We start from the raw sequence: 25,259 nt of genomic DNA, 5'->3' as shown, positions 1-25,259 counted from the left end.
TAAATCATATTTTGGAGACTAGCAATCTTTCAAAAAAAGTCAGTGACTTCCTAATTGTGTGACACATAGGAGTATACACTCACTTCCCGAGTTTCACAGACCCAGGCCCCAAACAACGCCATCAGCTTCTCTGATACAAGTTCTAATACCCTCACTGCTTCACTGTGAAACATTTATTCCTGTTATCCACTTAATCTCCCTTACCTTATTTGCAACTCCCAGTTCTTTCTTTTTAAAAATTATCCACAACAAGAATCTCTTATAATAGAATAGAAAGTCTCATGTTATGAAAAAGATAACCAAAAGTAGAAGAATTTTATTTATAAGATTTCACAAAAGAAAAACTTATGGCTGGCCTTTGTTCGGTTTTGGTTTTCAACTACTTAATGGAAACAATGGTTCCAAAATTGTTTCACACAGCTTTTTTTTTTTAGATTTAGGGCAAATTGTTTTATTTTTATTTTTTTTATTAAGTTTATTGGGATAACATTGGTTAATAAGCTTTTGTTATATGAACACTAAAACACACTAGCTTAAACACGTGTATAATTCTCAAAAGGGCAGAATTAGTTTTTCAAACATGCAATTAGTAAATAGGCAAAAGAGAATAAAACAAATTAGTCTCTGAAAATATTTTTAAAAGGAATTATCCAGGGCCAATCTATAGTCCATGTCCTATTGCGTAACAAACAATTAAACAGAAGTCACCATGAGCTGCTTTTCTCAATCTATGACAACTTAATGCTTTTATATAGTAAGTGACAATTGGCCTTAAGGTTAAGTTAGGTGGAGGCCTTCATCATTTGGTGCTGGCATGACTGAAATTGCCACTCAATTGATCTTCCTGTCTCTTGTTTTGCTCCACTCCAAATTATTCACCACACAATGGTTTTTTTCTCCCTAAAATATAGATTAGCTCAATATATGCTAATCCTCTTGCAATGTCTTTAAATATAAAACCAAATTCCTAGGCACATTTACAAATCCCTTTATAATTTGTCACCCACTCAAAGTTCCAACTAAACTCCTGCTGCCCTCATTGCCAGTCAGCTATACCAAACTATTTGCAGTTGCCCATATGAGCCATGCACTACACTACCTACTGTTTTACCTTTGCACATCATATCCCCATGTGATAGTTAATTTTATATCCCAACTTGACTATGGGCCACATGGTGCCAATATATTTAATCAAATATTATTCTAGATGTTTCTGTAAGATGTGTTTTTGGATGAGTTTAACATTTAAATCAACAGACTGAGTAATTGCCCTCTCTAATGCAAATGGGCCTCACCCAATAGGAACAGGGAGCTATTCCTAGTGTGACATCCAAATCAGTTGAAGGCTTGAAAAAACCCAAAAAGACTGACCCTCCCCTGAATAAAGGGAAATTCCTCCTGCCTGACTGAGACATCAGTTTTTTCTTGCCTTCAGATTTGAACTGATAAATCAACTCTGATAAATCAACTCTTCCTGGTCTCAAGCCTGCTAGCCTTTAGACTGGAACTATACCATCAGCTTTCTGGGTCTTCGGCTTGCCACTTGCAGGTCTTGGAACTTCTCAGCCTCCATAATCATGTATGCCAATTCCTTATCATATATATATGATTTCTTTACATATGTATATGTGTGTGTGTGTGTGTGTGTGTGTGTGTGTGTATGTATAAGAAGCATTTCATGTGAGACTATATGTGTGTGTGTGTGTGTGTGTGTGTGTGTGTGTGTGTATATATATATATATATATAAAATACATTCTAGTGGTTCCTAATACACCCCTCCAATACATAATTAATGCACTTCCATAATTCAGAGGGTCATTGTCTTAAGTACATCTTTTGTACAACAAGATTATGGCTCTTTTATATAATTGTGACTGCTCATTCACTGATTGCCTTTTCTGTCTTCCAGTCTGGAGTGTGAACTTCTTATGGGGATCATGTAGTCTTATCAGTCCTTGGTGCCAAGCTTATGTATATTAATAAAGCTTGAGTAAGATTTCAGTAAAATTCCAAAAAATTAGTTGCCCTCCTCCCCAAAATTACAAACCTGAAACCAGTCAATGGTACAGCAGTTGATGAGGGATGGAAACTGTCTCAAGCGATTTCGAAAGGCATCTCCAATGGGGCTAAAGGCCACTACAACATGAAGATTATCTTTGCAGCGATTCACAAAGAAAGCAAACAAGGCTAAAGGACTAAGTTCATCATGTTTACTGCCAGCCTGAGCTACAGGACGAACACCCTAGGGAATATCAGAAAATAAAAACCTGGTAAATAAAAATAGATAAGCTGATAATGAGATTAGTAGATATTGGAATATTAAGAATTTTTATTACTTCCCTTGTAAATATCTTTACATTTTTGTTTTTATAATAATAGGATGGCTTTTGATATAGTTTGTACTTAGAAGACTTCCAACTCCTTAATTTTATAATGCAAAAACAAATATCTGCCAAGAATTTAACTTATAAACAAAAAGTTCACCAAGATATATTCAACATTCTTTTTAAGAGAAAAAATCTAAACAACTGAAGTACACAGTTAAAAACATTATAAAATATCCGTACATTTTAATTTTATACAACTGTTAAAAATAATGAAGTGCAGCAATGTATGTGCTATAGCAAGATAAATTAAGTGGGAAAAAAAACCCTAAATTGTGCAACAATATGTATAATATAATCTTCTTTGTTAAATGAGAAAATATATAGGTGTATATGTATATATAGGAACACCTTTTTATGGAAGCAATCGCCAAGAACTATTAATAGTTGGTGAGATGGACTTAAGGGAGAGTGTGAGAGTGAGGCTTTTGTTTTTTATTTTGGACATTTTTCTGGGTTTATGTCATCCCTTTTTTTTCACTTTGGACATTCTTATGCTCTTTGAATTCTCTAACTTTATTCTTATAATATTTGCATATTTAAAAAATGTAAATAGCATTCTCTGGTAATGAGATTATTGGTCACTTTTAGATTCTTTCTTTGTATATCTTTATATGAGAAAGATATTTTACTTGAGGTTAGGCATAATGGCTCCAGAACCAAACTTCTTGATTCAAATCCCAGCTTGCAGTTTATTACCTATGTGACCTGGGGGCAAATTATCTCAACTCTTCGTAACTCAGTTTCCTCATCCTTAAAATGGAGAAAAGAGTAAAAGAGTACCTATTTTGTTGAGGGTTGTTCAGGGATCAAATGAGTTATCTTATCTTGAAATAAGATAAAAAAGACGTTACAATAACTTAATTCTGCAAGGAGTGCTAATGAACAGTGGAAATATAGTCTGGAAATGTAGGTCTGAGGCTAGAACTCTCATGAAGTTAGACAGATGTGCTGGTGCCCTCTAGGTAGTGCCAGAGCCAAGCTATAGATGTCAGTTATCAGGAATGAGGTTTAAAGTAAAATCTTTGTCAAAGGGATGAAATAAGCAAGTCCAAGACATAGTCTTCAAAGTGGGATGCACAGGATGGTATATAGAGTGTAAAGAAAATAACAGAATTTTAAATATTACCTTTTATATTTAAAAACATTGGTATAAAACAAGCAGAAACGGGGTGTATTTCAGTACACCTGAGTTCTGACTATGGCTATTTCCTTGTGGATAAATTGATATGGTGTTCCTAGGCTTTGGTAGAATGTGAAGAATGGAAGTTCTTAAGGTCACTGTTGGATCATACCATAAAATAGTAGTGAAGCAAGGGAAAAGTGTTGTAGCAAAATGGTGAGAAGAAAAGGTAAACAATAGCTAAAGGAAGCAGAAAAACCTAGCAAAGTTTAGGAAATCCCATTCCCCAAAGGTGACTATTCCTTGAATGGGAGTATGGGGGATGAGTTTATCCTATGAATTAGGAGAATCACCATTCTTCTCAGCAGCCTTGGCCACATCCTTGACATTTCCCAAATAAAAGCAGAGAACTTGGGATCTTTTTTTTCTCTCCTTCTGCACCCCAGGCTACAGACTACCATTCAGGCTACAAGTGTACCATTTACTGAGGGCTTTTTAAGTGCCTGATGTTCCATAAGTGCTTTATTTAATTTGATCCTCAGACCTCACATCAACCCTATGTAGGAGGACCTATTATGTGTATATAATAGTTTTATTCCAAAGAAGATAAAAGCAGGGTGCTTGAACTAATAGGGTAAATCCATTTTATTCCAGATGGGATCACTGGAAGCTAGAATAAAGCATCCAGGTGTGAGTAACACATTCTGTGGATAAAAGTAGTTGTGGTAATGAAAAAGGGAAATTACTAGTAGAGATCTTGTATGGGAATATCTTAAGAAATGGGACCAATGGACAGGACATCAGAAGTAGTGGCTGCTTCACGATTGTGTTTTTTGTCAATTAAATCACAAAGCATGACACTTGGATATGTTAGAATTGTTAAGAGAAATAGCTTTATTAAGGCTTTTGAAAAATTTTAACCAGTGGTAAACCATAAAAGCTAATCAAGTAGTGCTTTAAAGCTATGTTTTCTCATATCTCTATAACTCTAAGACATGACTTAACTCTGTAATCATTCATAAAATATGCTAAGCTCGAACTAATGAAACAAACTGCCATAATTATGAAAAATTTATAAAATAAAAATTCTGTCTCATAACAATAGTAGAAGCAATTTAAAATTCACCAAAAGAATATGTATTAAAATAATACACTTTAAGTTTTTAATTACCAAAACCCTCTGCACAAGCTATATTTATCCTGGAGAGGAGAGAAAAAGTTTCAAGAAAAGAAAATCTCTGTGCTGGGAGAGGCACTCTCTAAAAAGCATTTACCTCCATCACTTCTTGTTTTTCATCTGCTGCAAAAATGTTAGGTACTTCTCCAGTATTGAGCACACTGTCAATATCCTCTAGAAAAGCTTCCTCTTTAATCTGAGTGTCCGTGATTAGAAAGACTGTCTTCTGGCCCTTCACGCCCACATTCCTTAATAGAACCTTAAAATAAAAAATGTACTCATAAGAAAAATGTGGTAGATATTTGCTTTATCTCCATTTCCCTTTCTTTTGATGACAACATCTCAAATATAGAGTAGTATTTCTCCTCTCTTCTGGTGGGGCTATCAATCAGGGCTTCCTTTTTGCCTATTACCTGGGTGGAAGACCCCAACTTGTCAGAGCTACCTAAGCCCCTAGACATAGTCATTGATTCAGAAGATGGCATATGATTTAAGCGGGCCCAATCACAGTCTTCAGGGACTTAGAGGGACTTGAAAATGGAAAGAGTATCTGTCACTCTAAGATGGATGATATAAAGGCCAGTAATTTAGAACTACTAGGGGCCAACTATGTTGCCACATGGAATAAGTCTGAAGACTCTGAAGTTCCACAGGAAGGTGCCAGGGAAAAAAGACATTAAGGGCAGAAGAATACAATAGAAAACCAAACTAGAAATAGAAAACTAAAATAGAAAGCTCAAGAGAAGAAAAAGGAAATTAAAGTAGACCAAGGCCCCTATATATACTAGAATAAAAGCACATGCACAACCCCAAAGAAGATTAATCCTCAGAAAAGTTCTGAGAAATCTCAGAACCTCCAGTCATGCTGATTGATAAAGTTTTCCTCCTGCATGAAGCCAGTCCTTAAAGACTGGGAGCAGTGGCAGCTTATCAAGTGCTCAAAACTCAACAGAAACAGGAAAACATGACCCAATCAAAGACCAAAATAAAGCTCTAGAAACCAATCCTAAAAAAACAGATCTATGAACTCCTTGACAAGAAATTCGAAACAATTGTTTTAAGATGCTCAATAAACTAAATACAGATAGGCACATAAAGGAAATCAGGAAAACAATTCATCAACAAAATGGGAATATCAACAGAGTTAGAAACTGTAAACAATAACTAAACAGAGATTCTGAAGCTGAAAAAACACAATAACTAAACTGAAAATTTCTCTACAGGTACTCAACGACAGATTTGATTAGGCAGAAGAAAGAGTCAGTCATCTTAATATAGGTCATTTGAAGTCACTGAGTCAGAGGAACAAAAAGAAAAATGAATGAAAAAAAGCAAACAGCTTAAGAGACTTCTGGATATCATCAACTGGATCAATATAAATATTATGGGAGAAGAGAGAAAGGGGCAGAAAACTTATTTGAAGAAATAATGGCCCAAATGTCTGAAATCTGAGGATAGAAATGGACATACCAAATCAAGAAGCTTAACTCCAACTATGATAAAACCAAATAGATCCACATACAAAGACACATTATAACACCAAGACACATTATAATCCAATTGTTGAAAGTCAAAGGCAATGAGAGACTCTTGAAAGCAGCAAGAGAAAAGCAGGAGCTTCCATAAGATTATCAGCATATTTCTCAGCAGAAACCTTGCAGGTAAGAAGAGAGTAGGATGATATATTCAAAGTATGTAAAACTGTCAACCAAGAATACTGTATCTGGAGAATTGTCTTTCAAAAATAAAGAAATTAAGACATTCTCAGATAGATAAAAGCTGAGGGAATTCATTACCACTAGAACTGCCCTTCAAGAAATGCTAAAGGGTCGGCTTCAAGTTGAAATGAAAGAATGGTAGACAACAACACAAAGCCATATGAAACTATAAAGTTCTCTGATAAAATACAGAGAACTTTATTTGATTTATAAAGGTTTGACTTACAATTTTTCAAATTTATGATGGTCGAAAGCAACACACGCTCAATAGAAACTGCACCTCAAATTTTGAATTATTATCTTTTCCTAGGCTAGCAATACATGGTATGATATTCTCTTGTGATACTGGGCAGCAGCAGTTCCTAGTAAGGCATGCAACCATGAGGATAAATGACTGATACTCTGCCGTGTATTCTGTTTATAGTGATTTTTAAATATTGTTTTCTGAACATGTTTAAGGTAAGCTAAGTTAAGGTATGGTGTTTCGTAGGTTAGGTGTATTTAATGCACTTTTGACTTACAATATTTTCAACTTATGATGGGTTTATTGGGACATAACCCCATCATAAGTTGAGGAGCATCTATATACAGACAAATGTAAAATTCTATATGATTGTAACTTTAGTGTATAAGTCTACTTTCAAATCTTGTATAGAATCTAAAAGAAAAAACCTATAAATCTATGCTAGTGGGTATGCAATCTATAAAGATATAATTTGTAATATCAATAGCATAAAGGGCAGGCAATTGTAAAGGAGTAGAGTTTTTATATGAGGTTGAAGTTATTAGTTTAAACTAGGTTTTCATAACTTTAAGATGTCTTATGTAATCACAAGAATAACAGCAAAGAAAATGTCTATAGAATACACACAAAAAAAAATGAGAAGGAAATCAAAGCATGCCACTACAAATAATCAACAAAACATAATAGAAGACATTAAGAGAAGAAATGAGGAACAAAACAGCTACAAAACATATATAATACAAGTAACAAAATGTCAATAATATATTCTTCCCTATCAGCAATTACTTTAAATGTAAATGGATTAACTTCTCCAAAAGACATAGATTGGCTGAATAAATAAAAATATAGGATCTAATAATATGCTGCCTATAAGAGACTCACTTTAGACCTAAGCACACACATGGCTGAAAGTGAAAGGATGGGAAAGATGTGCATTGAAAATGGTAACCGAAAAAGAGTAGGGTGGCTGTACTAATATCAGACAAAACAGACTTTAAGTAAAAACTCTTGCAAAGGACAAGAAACATGATAATAGAGTCAATTCATCAGGAAGAAGTAACAATTATAAATATTTATTCACCAAACAGCAGAGCTCCCTCCTAAATATATAAAACAAACACTGACAGAATGGAAAGGAGAAACACCAATACAATAGTAGGAGACTTTAGCACAACAAAGGATAGAACAACCAGACAGAAGATCAATAAGGAAATAGAAGGTTTGAATAACACTATACACCAACTAGACCTGATAGACATATACAAAACCTTTCAACTCAACAACAGCAGAATACACATTCTTGTTAAGTGCACATAGACTATTCTCTAGAATAGATCAAATTCCACAAAAAAGTCTTAACAAATTTAAGATATAAATCATATCGAGCATCTTTTTGGATCACAATAGAATGAAACTAGAATTAAATGGAAGGAAAACTGAAAAATCCACAAATATGTGGCAATTTAACAACAAACTCTTAAACAAACAATAGGTCAAAGAAGAAATAACAAGTGAAATTATAATTTCTTGAAACAAATGAAAATGAAAACCTAATTTATCAACATGTATGCGGATGCAGCTAAAGCAGTGGTAAGAGGGAAGTTTATAATTGTAAACATTTTCATTTAAAAAGATATAACTTTTAGGATATAGAAATTTAGTATATAAGGGTCAGTGAAAGTGAAAAAAGCCCAACAATATCTCCTTTTTTTTCACTTGGAGTCATCACTCTTCTGGGACCTACAGAGTTGTAAACATATGAGGATGAAAACCCCAAGTATGCACTCTATTGTTCTATTGGTTACTGGGACAGAAACACAGCTCCAAAGAACTCACTTCAGTTTTCTCATCAGTGAAACAGAGAGACAACCATACCCACTGCACTGAATTGTTGTACCCACGAATGACATCATGTGTGTAAAGCACTTAGAACAGTGCTCAGCACATGCAGTAACTGCTTTATGGATAATACTATTATCATCATCACCAATGTATTCGGCACATAGCTATACAGGTTGGTTCTCTCTTCACAGGTAAAAGAATGCACTGATGTTATTTTAGACACTAGATTGCTTCATAAATTTACCTTCAGGTCCTCTCTCCACTCATTCATACCATAGCTCTTAGAAATTTCTGGTTGGAAAATATGCATTTTTGCCATGGATGTAGCCAGACGAGTTAAAGATTGACGACCACTTCCTCCAAGTCCAACAAGCAAAGCATTTCCACCAGATTGCTTTAAAATTCGACATATCCGTGATAAATGTTCCAGTACATACCTATGAAATATCAATATTATCATATTAGAAAATAAAAATGCAAATGTATATTTACATGTAACTATTGTTTTACTTTTCTAGAAGGTTGGACTTTGCTGTCTCAATTTTAAAGAAGTAATCATCAAAATGTGTGACTTTTCAAAAGCAGTTACGATTGGATCATTTGATGCAAAGGGAACTACAAATTCAGGAAATGTAATATACGAATTATAGAATTAAAATAAAATGTGACCTCTTATACTGGAAGTATATTATTGCTTTTATAAAAAACATTTCTTCAACGTTTTAATATAAGGATTTCTATGTGAGAAATAGGAAATCAGTTATTCACAAAATAACAAATTCCGGAAAGATGGCCTCATTGTAATTAGGAAAATTAAAGTTAGAGCCATGATGAAACACCATTCCACTCTCCTTAGACTGGCAAAACTTACCAAGTCTGGCAATCCTAAGTATTAGGAAGGGTGAGAAACAATGGAAGCTCTTAAAAACAATAATCATTTTTGAAGATACTATGGCAATCATTTTGAAGATACTTTTAGTAAAGTAAAAAATGTTTACATACCATGACACGATAATGCCACTTCTAGGAATATAGCCTAGAGAAATTCTTATACATGTACCCAAGCAGACATGAATGTTCAAACCTTTTTTATAATTGCAAAAACTGGAAGATACCTAAAAGTCTATCTCAGAAGAATGACTACATTGTGTTATACAATGGTAGTAGTAAAAATTCATTTTTTTGTAAATCTCACAAACAATATGGAACAAACCAACTTGCAGAATTTATACGATACCATTTATATGAGTTTTAAATGCGCAAAATAAGATAATGCATATGTGATTAGGAACACACATATGTAGTAAAAGTCAAAAGAGACATAAGATTTCTTTGACTCCTGCAGGGTATGCTGGGGATGCAGTGAGGAAAGGTTGGCTGCCCAAAGGACTTCAAATAAATTGCTAATATTTTATGTCTTAAGCTCGGTTGTAGGTACAAGGTTATTCACCATATTTTTCCTTATACTTTTTTGTACATTTAAAGTATTTCGCAATAAATTTTACAAATAGAAATTTCAATCATTAATATCAAATGAAGGTACCTAAAAATGACAAGATTCATTCTTGTTTTGTGAGTTTGATTATACTCATCTAAGCATTGATCTACAATGTCATTAAAATGATGAATATCTGGAATTTCAATATAAACTCTGTCATCTCCTTCAAAGTCAGGATTCATATAGTCACCAAACATGAGATTTCTTAAGTCCTCTTCGGTTACCTATAGAACAAAAATCAACAAATTATAAAACTTAAAATTTTTTTCTAAAATAAATTTAAGAAAATGTTATACAAAATTTTGTTTTGTACATGTTATGGGATGATTATCAATTAGATAATTATTTTAAACATTAGGGTAGTAAATAACATATTTGTAAAATTAATATCTAAAATTATATTATATACTTAGGAATTAAAAGTGCTTTTTTTTTTATTTAAAAAAGAAAGTCCCCCTGCCCCAGAGGCTGAGTGACTCACATTTATTAGTTACTGAAGATGGTCACCATGTTAAGCACTTTACACCTATTTTATATATAATTTAATCCCTATCCCTATTTGATTATATTATTTAATCCCTATTATATCATTTGTATAGTTTTATTCTTTAATAACTTCTATGCTACATACATAATTCCTCTGAAGATAAATCTTCTCAAAATAAACACCTATCTATGAGGAAAGATAAATACGATTATTAAGCAATAATATTTTTTAAAGATAAGATGATTGTAACAATTCATGCTATTGCACTGTTTTAACTTCATATGTTTTTAATCATTAAATATACTCACTGATGTATTTTCTTTCCTCAGATGTGAAAAAATACTATCGAATGATTCTTTAAAATGGTCCTTTATAACAATTTTAATTAAATTGAACAGCCAGGATCGATCCTCATCATTAATGAGGCGATCATAAAACACTCGAAGAACCTCATGCACAAACAGCCGGGTCATAGTGTGCTTGCTCTCCACGGCATCTCTTTCAATGAGTAAGCAGCCCTGGATGACACGTGAAAAATCCCGCAAGTTGAAAGTGTAATGAGATTTTGTGGGAGTTGGCAAAAGATTTTCCATGGATTTTTTATAAATCTGAATATGAAAATAACAAAGCGAAAATAGAATGCTTATAATCAGCAAAGCCATGTAACAAATTGTATGTTATCTAAGATATTTCATTTATTCTGTCAGATCATATTGGCTTAGAAAATTGTATAGTACTTAAGCCTAGCATTGCATATATCTATTATTTTTGGTTTATACCACTCAATCAGGCATTATGAAGCTGAAGGAAATTAATATTATCTGATTCCATCCAAGTCCAAGAAGTGACAATGCTTTCACTTCCCAATTATTATAGTTGTCCCATTTAAAGGTCAATGACCTGGGCTTAAGTAGTTAACAAGAACTTTAGTAGAAAATGAAATCAGATAATTCATTCTTAAGTATTCTAAATGAAGAGAATGAAACAATTTCCTTTTGACTACCATTGACTTCAAAACAAGCCAGTGTTCTCTCCCTTCTCTTCTCTTATTTTCTCTCTTCTTCTTCCTTCTCCTGTAAGTGGCTCTAATATGGAAATGAAGTATATTTTTACTATATGCTGAAAACACCAAATGAGGTTTAATATTTTCTTTAAGGAAATTTAATTAAATCTTTTATAATGTAGCCTGAAAAAAAAACTAAATGAAATTATTTTTTATTTATATGTATCCTATGATTCAACCCCCTCCCCTAACCTCCAGATAAGTAGGTCTGTAATTCTTCAAAGATGTGGGGAAAGATCCTTTCTGTATCCCATTCTTCCCAACCAACTCTACCCTCTTTCCAGGAGACGCCTGAAATATAAACATCATATTTTATATATAAAAACACTTTGCTGTACTCAAATAAGTACAGTAATTACAATGTACTATTTCTTTGCTCATATTTTGATGGCACTAATTTTCCACCAGAACAAGAGAACTAGAAAGATACAATACTCTTGAAAACTAATAGAATGATTATAGGGAGCTTTTTGCTTCTGGTTGGAGTGATCCCAAAGTGAACCCCACTTTATCAAAGCTTCCAAAAGCTTAGCTCAATGTGATTATCACTGACTTACCTTAAATACATTTTCACCCTTTTATAATTAGCAATGAGCCTGGCTCTGGCCTCTGAGCAGAGGCAGATAACACATGCTGCAAAAGAGCTGCTCCTTAGCCTATATATAGGCAGACTTGTTTTCTGTTCCCACCCTTGTGTTTCCTTATAACTTTTCTCATTGCTACTTCTTATGTGATCTGGCTAAAAATAGTATATTCATAAGCTGCTTACATTTCTTTTATTTTTTAAGACAAACACAAAGAACGGAAGGGAAGAGAGAGAAAAGAAAATAAATATCAGAGTAGGAACCTGACAATTAGGGAAACACCTAAAATGTGGCACAAACTTGTTCTGTATAATTTCATTGTAACAACTTTGTTAAGTTGGTATTATCTCCTATTTTACTTTTAAAAACATGAGTTTCTGGAAGGTCAAATTACTTGATTAAGGCCATATAGCCAGGAAATAGCAGTCAAATCCAAATGGATTCCCTAAGTTCAAAGCCTATGTCTTCCTGTTCTCAAGGCTTAAGTTTCTCTGACACTGAAGACCAAAGCAGCTGTCTAAGAAAAAAAGGTTTTTGTTTTTTTTAAAGTAAGGACCAAATGAGGGATATATATACTAAAACATTTTATATTACATATTTGCTCACCTCCATAGTCCCACTGACAATTTGGTTCCCTATTAAAAAGTACTCTGGAGGAAATTCACGAGTCCTAAAGTAGAATGCTACAATTGATGAGAAGATTCGGACCATTGTTTCATCACTAAAAGTATTAATAGTGCAGATGTTGAAATGTCGAATAAAACGAGGACTAACTGGATTTCTTCCACCACCTGGAGGGCCCATGGCAGCAATCAGTTCTATGTCAACCAATGTGATTTTACTTGTGTCCTTAAGATCATACCTTGAAAGCACATAAAAATTCAAAACAATCAGTGATAAAGCCAATAAGATGGAATGAAATGTAGATCTCTCTAGAAACTTAATCTGATTTTAGCTTCTTTAAAAAGAAGAACTTTAGAAAATGCTTAAAGTAGAAGAGAACTCTTTTCTTAAAGCAGCACTCTGTTTCCTCTTTCAGTGACACTGATTCTGTTGCCTAGATTCTGGGTATCTAGAATGTCCCTTTCTCTCGTCCTTTCTTTATTCCCTCCTACTCTTCTTTCCAATTTGACTCTGATTTTCCTCTTCCTACTCTAAATCCAGAGCATGGATGAGAGATCAATCTTATTTGCAGCTGGATTTAGGTAGGGTGACCATATGTCCCATTTTGCCTAGGACAATTCTAATTTGTGCTTGTCCTAGGTAATTAATAACATTCCCCTTTTACTCTCAGAAATGTCTTAGTTTGAACAATAAATTATATAGTTATCCTACTTACAGCAAAGCCCTGGTTTCTTTTTTCTCATCTCAAATCTTATCTTCAGAGCACATAAGGATGTCTAAACAGTAACTAAACACTTTTCTTATATAAAAAGGGACATATCAGGGAATAACCAAGCTCCAAAGAAGTTTTAATCAGAAAGGGGTATCTAAATAGCTCCATTTAGTTAGAAACACTCCATTGAAAATATTCATATTTCCAATAAGGCCATTGAGTCCTTTAATATTAAAGTTCTTGCAAAAAGTGGAAAGGATGGTAGGAGAAATTTATATAGCCAGTTCTTAGTCTAAGAGCAAAATAGAAAATATAAAAATATTATTTGTTTTTTGGCAACAACCATAATGGCTGTCAATAGGAGACTGGCTAAGTATATTATGGCAAGAGCCACACAACTAAATATTATTAAAGGCTAGTAAAATGAATGAGACAAATTACATGGATAGGTGATTAAGATAAATACTTAAGTGCAAATAAGTTACCAAACACTATGTGTAATACGAGTCTTTTTTAAAAAAATAAAAATATATTGATAAAGACATGAAACTCGGAGGAATAGGGAATACACTATTAACAGCAATTATTTCCTGGAGGCATTATGCCAAGGGCCTGCAGTAACAAAGAAAATGTTATTTCCAAAATATGACTTAGCTTCAACATTAGTCTACCCTTGCCTTGACATAAAAATAATGGTATGTTGGGAATTAGGAAAGTATATTTAAGAAAGGAAATGAAGGATTATTAATCCTAACTAAAAGATACAATGTCTTACATGTTAGAAACTAAGCACATCATCATAAAGTGGGGTGGAGGAAGTGCAGTTATCTATGAAATTGCTGTTAAAACAAAGCCATCTCAAAGATATGGTAATCTCAAACAGTTACAGAAAATATAAGGAATTTAAAATGATAAAAATGTAGGGTGATTACTTAGGTTGGAGACTACACATAAATTCTCAGCCCTCTGGAAATGGTACTTTGAAAGGTATAATCTATAAATTATTTTCAACATTTAAAAATAATACTTGAAAAGAATTTATTATTTGTTGAACGTACACATCTCCAATACTGGATTATTAATCCTAGTTATCTAACTCACACATTCATAAGAAAGGATGGTATAAAAAAGGTATAGAAAAGTCTTCAAAAATTTCTGTATAGGAATATCAGAGCAACCATTTTCTTTCACAAATAACTTGAAAAATTATATTATTTTGATGTGAGAAACTAAAATAGAAAAAGAGAACAATGACTTCAGCATGGCTAATTAAGACCTTAATTAAATAATTACCAATTCCCACAGTCAAAAAATTGTCGTAATAATTCAATGGGAGGTTGAGCTCCATATTTTTCCAATGCAGGCATATTCATGTCATCTATAAAAATTATACACTTCTTTCCCATAGGTGGTCCAAAAACTCCTTTGCGTCTTTTATCCAATCTAGCCATAATAATGTTCTAAAATATAAAGAAGAAAGGATAGTAGCCATACGTAACACTAGAAAAAAATTAGGAATTAAACAGTCTAATTATGTTAAAAAATAATGCCAAACAGTACTATGTACATGTGTTTATTTATTTATATTTATTCACTTTTAGGGTGATACCAAACTTTATATTCAACATCATTCAAAAAACATCTATTGAAAGTTCTATGTGCTAAGAATTGTTACATACATGCATATTTATATATTTATATTGTACACACATGCACACACAAAATATTTTCTTCATTGGATACCCCAACCTATCTATTAACTTTAATTTACTCAGTATCTAAAAGCGCTAATTTAAATTTGTAAGATTTTGAGATTAAGGGGATTCTATAGGCTTAAAACAACAGAAATGAGTCCCATAGGTCAAGAGAGAATGGACATACATAAATTTAGGAATAGATGATAAAAATGGTAATTAGAAAAGGTTTCATGCAGTATTTCCATCTTGGCACTTTTGGGGGTAAAGAGTGGGATGCACAACTACATTGTTCTCATCATAGAAGGTCATATAATAGTTTATTTGAAAGACAGGGCTTTAGAAAGCAGCAAATGCCCCTAAGGATCATATGGGAGAGTCCAGAAAGCGCCAGTGTGCCCTTCCGTCTTCCCTCCATCCCTTCCTCCTTCTCTTCTTCCCTCCCTCTCTCTCTCTCATACTCCCTTCTCTAGTTAAGAAATCAATTGTTGCTTCTTCTCAAACTTAAAAAAAAAAGCTGTTAAAGCTCAATAATCCAATACTAATGCAAAAATTCTCTCAAACTTGTTTTTAAAACTTGACATTTAAAACTTACTTGTAATGCCAAAAATAAAAGTTTTGAAGTTTTTTTTTAAAATTCATATAAGATTTACACAGCTATTCATTTAATATATGATTTTAAACACTAACAAAATAGTAAAAAAAAAATTAATAATTATAGACCCATGTTTCTGGCTTTAAACTAACCTGAACCTGGTTGGCGCTGGTCCGTGCAGAGAAATTAACATAAAAAGGAAAGTACTTGTCCTTTTCCAAGTGATTCATTAGCTTATCCTTCACGTACACTGATTTTCCTGTACCCGTTGGACCCACAAAAAGCAGTGGCCTTTATGAAAACATGTCATTCAAAAGGAGGAAAAGTTAGAAACATTTCTACTAAAGGAAGTTGGAGTTAGCTAAAAGATAAACAATAATCAAATCATCTTTATCTAAAAACTCACATTTTAATCTATTATTGTTATTTCATGAAAGACTGGTAAAAGTAACAACTGGACCATATTTCTGTTTACTGTTCCTGAGATTTTAATAGTAAAAACTATCATTTAGACAGATATAACTTTGCTATATGCAAAAACATTCATAAAACAAGTAACAGAAAAGAAAATCAAAGTGTCTCCCCTCAGAAAAGTGATATATTGGTATTTTTTTAGTTAGAAGTACAAGCAAGAGGGTGTACTGTGGAATAGACTAATGAGAAGATGACAGTAAGGATAAGGGTGCTTCACAGTTACCTCAATAGCATAAAGTTTCTATGAGGTAATAAATAGTAGCGAATTCTAAAGTTAACAGTTATGTATACCTGTTAAAGGCATTTTAGAATCAAGTCAGAGTTAACTCTCTGAAAATATCTGTCTAAAAGCAAACTAAGGAATTCTCCATTCAGTGGGGCCTCAAGCACGGTTTCTCATTCTTGAGTTATTGTTACTAACTTTAAAGGCAAAAAAACTCCTCTGAGTTTATATTCACAGAACTCTGGGGAATCTCAGTTTGAGAAATACTGAATTAAAAATTAAATACTGTCACTTTGAATGATAACTTGGCACTACACAATACATAAAGACAAACACAAAGGCTGACACTAAAACTGAGATACAAGATTCAGTTAGAAGGTGTTATTTAAGTAACCAAAATTATGCTAATATTAATTTCTAAAATTATCACTGAAGTATAAACGTGAAATTAAAGTTCTTTTAGAACTACAGTAATTCCTAGAATTCATCTCTATGTCCCAGTCTGAGTAACACTCACCTTATGAAAAACTACTTATTAAAATAATTTTAATAAATAAAATACTGTTAACTTGGGGGTCCATGGACCAACTGAAGAAATTCTTAGACAGTATTCAGAGAATCTGAGAACTTCGATAACAGAAAGGTTATATCTTTACTTTCACTATCCTTAACTAAAATGGAGCAAATGTATTAATAGTACCTGTGTCTTTGTCACCAATTGAAATCACAGATATTATACTATATATTACAATTGTTAATGAAATCTCAAAAATATCACTTAAGCCATTACTTCTTCAAAATTATGACAGTCATCAGACACACTGCTAGATCTTATAATTTAATGTATTAATAAAGAAGCACATGTATTACTACAATAGCCCAAGTTTGTTCAATGCTTTAATAAATGTATTTCAATATATGGTTTCCTTTGTAATCCTATGTTTCTATTATTTATTTAAAAGTATTATTCTGACAAGTAGTTCATAGCACAAAAGAACTCCCATACTAGGATTTCCTTAGAATTGGCAAGTGCCTTCTTTGCCTAAGAAAGCTTTTAATATTAGCCATTAAATGCAAAATAGGAATAAAATAATATTCCCTCATTAGCTATTTTTCCTGTTTTTTTAATTAAACAAGATAAAATTATCAAAAAATTCACTCAGAGACAAGTTCTTTATTGACAGTTCTTTATCAACAACTAACCATGACATTCATGCATGTTATGTAAAGTTACCTGTCTAGTTAAAGTAGTAGTAATGGTAAATTATGCATAATGTTTTGAAAGCAAAATAACTACAAAAATGCTAGTTAGAAAGTTGGTGTGAATAAGCCTATGGTACACTATGGTACGTGCTAGTATTTTTTGGTGTGCTCTTCTGATTTAAGTCTGAGATTTTCATGTTCATCTTAAGTTATGAAGAACTAGCATAAGACATTTGAAAAATGCTAAATATAAAGGGAGAATGTGGACCATAGTTAGTCTGATACCTCAAGAGTACAGAGGATACCTCTGATACCTTCGAGTCCAATGCATATCTATTTAACAATAATACCACAACTAACTTTAGTCTGATGTTACACATAATAGAAATACAAGATGGCTTATGCAGCAACAAAGTATGACAGCAAAGGCTTTGGAGTAGGAAATAGGAAACCTAGGTTCTAGGTTTGCCCCTAGTAACACATGTCACTATGGACATGTCAGATAGTCCCCCTGGGTCTCGGTTATCTGAAAATGAATGACCTCAAAGTTTATTTCAAATATCCTATGACTGTATTAGAATGGCACTGTTATATTTAAAATATATGTTTATAAGTGTTTCTTACTTCGCATAGGTAATACTCAAGTTCATTAGAAATGTATATCTAATTGTGTCCATTGTAGGGACTATAATATCTTGAATCCTGACACGTTTATCTCCAAAATCAGTACTTTTAATTAACTCATTCCAATGCAGCCAGCGACCTCGGTTTTTCAACTAAAAGAGAACATAAGTTTTAAATTATAATGATACACTTGCTATCTGAAAGGCTCTTTTTAACATTTTGTTATCATATTTGCTTTTACACACTTTACAGTTTTCCCCTTTTTAGTATCAAATATTAGATTCATTCAAAATAACGTATATAACATATTTAAGTCATGAAGAGATTAACTAAAATATCCATGAATCCACCACCCAATTTAAGAAATATTTTTTTTGTAATTAATTTTCGTTTCTAATGAGAACCTGAAGAATTTAATGAAACAATTATCACAAATTCATCATATCTAGAACTTCCGATGTTTGCTTCTATATCCTCTTAACACTAATCTTTCCAAAATGCCTTCAAAATGTCCTTTTGCATATAACGAGTATTTATTTGAGAGCCACTCTGTAGCTCACTACAATTTACTGGACATTGGCTCTGTGTTTTCATATTTTAAAGTAAACAGGCAATAATCTAACTAGAAACAAAATATCTTGTGAACTCACTATGTTTGTTTCTCTAAAATTCTCTTTGCCATTTGATCCAGGCTGATATTCAGCCAGGACATATTGGAAAGGCTGAACTGATTGTTATAATATTGAAATTCTTCTGAACCAATAGCTAAATAGCTGCTGTCCTGACACCCCTGAATGCCCCCCACTACTGTTACCTTCCTCTCCAGGTTGCCCAGCCTGTCCTCAGAGATCCCAAAGCCTCCTATCATCAAGCGACAAAAGGGATAACACCTATCAAAGTAGAAGGTCTCTTGGATCCTGCTCCAGTGCTCTGGCTGGCATCTAAGAATCTTTTCCTATTTTCTAGAAAATTGTAAATATGTATTTGGTGTGTGTCTGGATGGTGGTAATTCTGCAAGGCTGGGTAAATGTTCTTTAGTAATTCATATTCTTATTTTTTTAGGTTTTAGCTTTTCTTTTTTTAAAGTTATATATGCACATATTTTAGAATCAATAATTTTACCATGTTAAGAAAAACAGTAGTTGTGCTCAATCTCCTCCCATGACCACATCAAAATTAAAACTAAATTATAGAAAAATCACCCTTGAGAACCACCTGAAGACTAGCTAAACAGAACTCCTATAATTAAGGATATAAAGAAGAAGCCACATCGAGATTAGAAAGAGGGACAGAGACAGAAAATATACTGCTTCCATACCCACATATGGTGATTAAGAATCAGAAGGGATATTTCGACTATAGAGGTTCCACTTGAGGTGCAATGGGTCCCAGGCAGACACCAGGTTTCCCAGCCCAGACCACTAGTGCTGTTAAAAGGAGTGGCTGTGAAAATCAGCATGGATTCTGTCCAGGTGAGACAGAGGGCTGCTGGAGACCTAGGCATCCTCTTAAAGGGCCTGAACGAAGACTCCCTCACCCACAAACACTCACACTAAGCTCCAGTGAAGGAATAGCAACTCAAAAAGGGCAAGGTACATCTGAGAAGAAATGAATTATCTGGCTTCACAGGGAGGTCTGGAGGAGCAGCTCTGTCTTGAACAGAAGTGCTGGCAAGTACCATTGTTCTTTTGTTGAGCCTTCCCCCATCCAACCTGAAGGCACAGGTGGGTGTCAAATCTCAGAGTCCATCAAATTGGCTAACACTATTCGCCCCACCCTGAAGATTCCCTGGAAACCTATCCCACCCAACTCATACATGGACCCAAACCTCTTTCAGCAGTTATTTGTCACAAGCAGCTGGCTTTGGCTGGTGCTGCAGACTTTCCTAGAATCTCTCAAAGGTCAACAAATTCCAAAACAAGCAGCAGCTGGCCTCGAAGTACCCTGTACCACCTGCTAAGTGGCCTAAAACCTGGCACTAGTTGCAACAGGCGTTGGTTCATAGTTGAGCCTCCCCCAGGCACCACCAAGTCCAGCCCAGGTGGCAAGAATCTGCACATCACTATGTAGCTACTGTGGCCTCAGGTGGGGCATAGGTGTCTGGTGAACTTGGCCAGCACCAGAGACCCTCCCAAGAGGACCCAGAACCAACACATGCAGTGGCCAGATTCAAACCACATTAGAGCACCACCTAATTAGCTCCACAAACAACACACCAAAGGGTGGAGTTGGCAGGCACCAGAGCCCTGTTAAAGAGCATCCCACTCCATAAGGTCAGCCCCTGCATAACAGTTTGTCCTTTGCAGTCATGGTCATTCCTCAAAGCCAGTCAGCCTGATGGTCAATTCCTCCCGCTGACATTGCAACAGCAATCAAGGCTCAACTACAACAGGGGCACACACGACTCACACAAGCCACATCCCTGGAGAGCCCAGCTCAGGTGACTAGAATGACTGTATCACTAGGCCCGCAGAAAACCTATTACATAAGGCCACTCTGCCAAAACTAAGAGCTGTAGCAGATTGACCTAATACATAGGAAACGTCACAGAGATTCAGCCTAAATGAGGAGACACAGAAACATATCACAAATGAGAAAAATCCAGAAAAAGAACTAAACTAAGTGGAGACAAGCAATCTACCTGATACAGAGTTCAAAACACTGGGTATAAGAATGCTCAGTGAACTTCAAAGAAGATTAGATGAACTCAGTGAGAATTTTAGCAAAGAGATAAGAAATATAAAAATGGATATAGAAAACATAAAGAAAAAAAGCAGTCAGAAATGAAAACTACAATAATGGAAATAAAGAATACATTAGAGCAAGGGTCCCCAACCCCCAGGCTGCAAACTGGTACTGGTTCATGGCCTGTTAGGAACCAGGCTGCACAGCAGGAGGTAAGCACAGACGAATGAAGAGCAAAGCTTCATCTTTATTTGAAGCTGCTCCCCAGCGCTAGCATCACTGCCTCAGCTACACCTCAGATCATCAGGCATTAGATTCTCATAGAAGCACTGGTCTCTGATGCCAAAAAACGTTGGGAACTACTGCATCAGAATGAATCGACAGTGTTTAGATGACGCAGAGGATAGAATCAGTGATCTTTAAGACAAAGTAGGGCAAAACACCCAATCAGAATAACAAAAAGAAAAAAGAATCTAGAAAAATTAAGGCATCTCTAGGACAGCATCAAGCATACAAACATTCACATGATAGTGGTACCAGAAGGAGAAGAGAGCGAGCAAGGGATTGAAAACCTATTTGAAGAAATGATGATGAAAAACTTCCTTTACCTGGCAAAGACAATAGATATACAAATCCAGGAAGCACAGAGAATCTCAAACAAGATGAACTCAAACAGACTCACACCAAGATACATCATAATTAAAATACCAATGGGTAAAGACAAAGAGAGAATCTTAAAAGCAGCAAAGGAACCTACAAGGGAGTTACCTACCTACAAGGGAGCTCCCATAAGACTGTCAGCTGATTTCTCAACAGAAACTTTGCAGGCCAGAAGAATCAGCAAGAATTATTCAAAATGATGAAAAGCAAGGTCCTATCACCAAGATTACCCAGCAAAGCTATCATTTAGAATTGAAGGACAGATAGAGACTTTCCCAGACAAGGAAAAGGTAATGGAGTTCATCACTACCAAACCAGTATTATAAGAAATGTTTAAGAAACTTCTTTAAGAATAAGAAAAGATAAAAATGTTAATAATAAAATGGCAATAACTACATACCTATCAACAATTACTTTAAATGTGAATGGATTGAATGTTCCAATCAAAAGATAGAGTAACTGAATGAATAAGAAAACAAGACCCATACATGAACTGCCTACAAGAGACCCATTTCAGATCAAAAGACATAACACAGGCTGAAAGTAAAGAGATGGAAAAAGATATTTCATGCAAATGAAAATGGAAAAAAAGCTTATATCAGACAAAACAGACTTCAAAACAAGTGTTGTAACAAGTGACAAAGAAGGGCATTTCATAGCAATAAAGGGGTCAATCCAACAGATATAACTCTCATAAACATTTAGGCACCCAATGTAGGAGCACCTAAATATATAAAGCAAATACTGATGGACATAAAGGGAGAGATAAACAGTAACACGATCATAGTAATAAATTTTAACTCCCTATTGACATCAATAGATAGATCACCCAAACAGAAAATCAACAAGGAAACATTGGCCTTAAACGACACATTAGACCAGATGATTTAATTGATATTTTTTAGAACGTTTCACCAAAGCAGCAAAACACGTTCTTTTCAAGCATACATGGAATATTTTCCAGGATGGAAAACATGTTATACTACAACACAAATCTCAACAATTTAAGAAGACTGAAATCATATCATGCATCTTCTTTGATCACACTGGTATGAAACTAGAAATCAATTACAAGGAGAAAACTGGAAAACACACAATGACACTATAGCTAAATAATGTGCTACTAAACAATGAATGGGTTAACAAAAAGACCAAGGAAGAAATAAAATGATACCTTGAGACAAATAAAATTGAAAATACAATGGCCCAAAATCTATGGGACATGGCAAAAGCAGTCCTAAGACATCAGAAAACAAGAAAAATCTCAAACAATGTACTCTTACATATAAAGGAATTAGAAAAAGAATAGCACACAAAGCCTAAAGTGAGTAAAAGGAAGGAAATAATAAATCTCAGAGAAAAATCAATGAAATAGAGTCTAAAAAAAAAAAGACAATACAAAAGATCAATGAAATCAAGAGCTGGTTCTTTGAAAAGATAAACAAAATTCATAAATCTTTAGCCAGACTCAACCAAAATAAGAGAGAGGATCCAAATAAATAAAATCAGAAAGAAAGAGAAGTGACAACTGATACTACGGAAATACGAAGGATTATAAGAAAACACTACTAACAAATAAATGCGAAAAAATGAACAATCTGGAAGACATGGGTAAAGTCCTAGAAACATACAATATTCCAAGACTGAATCAAGAGAAAATAGAAAGTCTAAACAGACCAGTTACTACAAATGAAAACGAATCAGTAATGAAAAAACTCCCAACAAACAAAAGACCTGGACCAAATGGCTTCACAGATGAATTTTACCAAATATTCAAAGGAGAATTAACACCTATCTTTCTCAAACTATTCCAAAAAATTCAAGAGGAGGGAAAGCTCCCAAGCCTTTACAAGGCCAGCACTAGCATCACCAAAACCAAACAAAGATATTGCAAAAAAGGATAATTATATGCTGATATCTCTGATGAACATAGATGCAAAGATCCTCAGCAAAATATTACCAAACCAAATTCAGCAATACATTAAAAAGATCATATGCCCTTATCAAGCAGGATTTACTCCTGGGATGTCAGGTTGGTTCAAAATCTGCAAATCAATTAACATGATACACCACATACACAAAATGAAGGGTAAAAATCATATGATCATATCGATAGATGCAGGAAAAAACTGACAAAATCCAGCATCCATTTATAGTAAAAATTCAGCAAAGTGGGAATAGACAGAACATACTGCAACATAATAAAAGCCATATATGACAAACCCATAGCTAACATCATTCTCAAGTATTTTCTAAAATTTAAAATCTAGAAGTATTTTCCTTAAGATCAGGAACAAGACAAAGATGTCCGCTTTCTCCACTTTTATTCAACATAGTATTGGAAGTCCTAACCACAACGATCAGACAAGAAAAAAATAAAAGGCATCCAAATTGGAAAGAAAGAAGTAAAACTGTCATTATTTGTAGATGACATCATACTATATACAGAGAAACCTAAAGAGTCTACCAAAAAACTATTAGAACTGTTCACTGAATTCAGTAAATAACATGGAACAAACTTAATATTCAGAAATCAGTTGCATTTTTATATACCAATAACAAACTATCAGAAAGAGAAATTAAGAAAACAATCTCATTTACAATTGCATCAAAAAATACCTAGGAATAAATTTAACCAAGAATGTAAAAGACCTGTACTCAGAAAACTATAAGACACTGAAGAAAGAAATTAAAGATTGAAATAAATGGAAGCAAATACTGTACTCAAGGACAGGAAGAATTAATATCATTAAAATGCTCATACTACCCAAAACAATCTAAATTCAATGGAATCCCTATCAAAATACCAATGACATTTTTCCACAGAAGAACAGATTATTTTCACAAATAACCCTAAATTTTATATGAAACCACAAAAGATCTTGAATAGCCAAAGGGATCTTGAGAAAAAAGAACAAAGTTGAAAGTATCACACTACCTGATACCAAACTATATTACAAGACAATAGTAATTAATTTGGCATGATATTGGCATAAAAATAGACACATAGATTGACTCTAAAGGACAATTGAAAAAAAAAAAAAGCAATCCCCAGCAGTTTCCCACTCTCATTATTTCCTCTCTAGCACCAACTACTTTTTACCTCTTTAAACTGGATATTTTGGTATTTACCTCCAATTCTAAAAAAACATGCTTGTGTTATCACCTCTTGGTTCTTTAGTTTTAGAGAATATTTTATTGACTTCTCACTGTGACCAATGAGGATGAAACTCTCTTCTTAAAATTCTTAAAATTCTGTGTTATCATGGTTTGGGGAAAAGATTTCTTCACTGGCAGTCAAGGGGACTGGGTTCAAGTTCTGCCTCTTCTAGTCATTTGCCTTTCTAGGTTTGTTTCTTTATCTATAAATCTTAAGATTTAGGTAAAATTATAACTAAGGCTCTATCCAGATCTTATGACTGTTAAGCAACATTTGCATGAATCAAATGATTATTCAAATGATTACTGTTTAAAATAATCTTTTTGTAAATTCTTTTTTAAAGGGAATATAGATTTAATTTAAATCTGAAGTTATAAAATATTCTTAAAGCAAGTTTATCTATACTGTCCACAAGTTACAGGAGAAACTAAAGAAAAGGGACTAAAATGCTAACTACTAGAGTCAAAATAACACGAAGATGGAA

The 25,259-nt window shown here is 33.8% G+C and overlaps 1 protein-coding gene across 1 annotated transcript in view; it reads right to left on the bottom strand.

The window, feature by feature from the left end:
• The window catches only part of DNAH12 (dynein axonemal heavy chain 12), a 200,616-nt gene that overhangs the window by 69,336 nt on the left and 106,021 nt on the right, over positions 1 to 25,259 (bottom strand). The window contains 9 exon segments of the mRNA XM_025050737.1: positions 2,049 to 2,243; positions 4,783 to 4,944; positions 8,734 to 8,926; positions 10,033 to 10,211; positions 10,783 to 11,082; positions 12,728 to 12,983; positions 14,751 to 14,917; positions 15,899 to 16,037; positions 18,271 to 18,422. Of these exon segments, the coding sequence (XP_024906505.1) occupies positions 2,049 to 2,243; positions 4,783 to 4,944; positions 8,734 to 8,926; positions 10,033 to 10,211; positions 10,783 to 11,082; positions 12,728 to 12,983; positions 14,751 to 14,917; positions 15,899 to 16,037; positions 18,271 to 18,422 (1,743 nt within the window).

The sequence above is a fragment of the Pteropus alecto genome, unplaced genomic scaffold (genome assembly GCF_000325575.1).
Source record: "Pteropus alecto unplaced genomic scaffold, ASM32557v1 scaffold75, whole genome shotgun sequence".
NCBI lineage: Eukaryota > Metazoa > Chordata > Mammalia > Chiroptera > Pteropodidae > Pteropus > Pteropus alecto.
The sequence above is the reverse complement of the archived record's forward strand: the minus strand, read 5'-3'. Positions and strand labels throughout refer to the sequence as shown.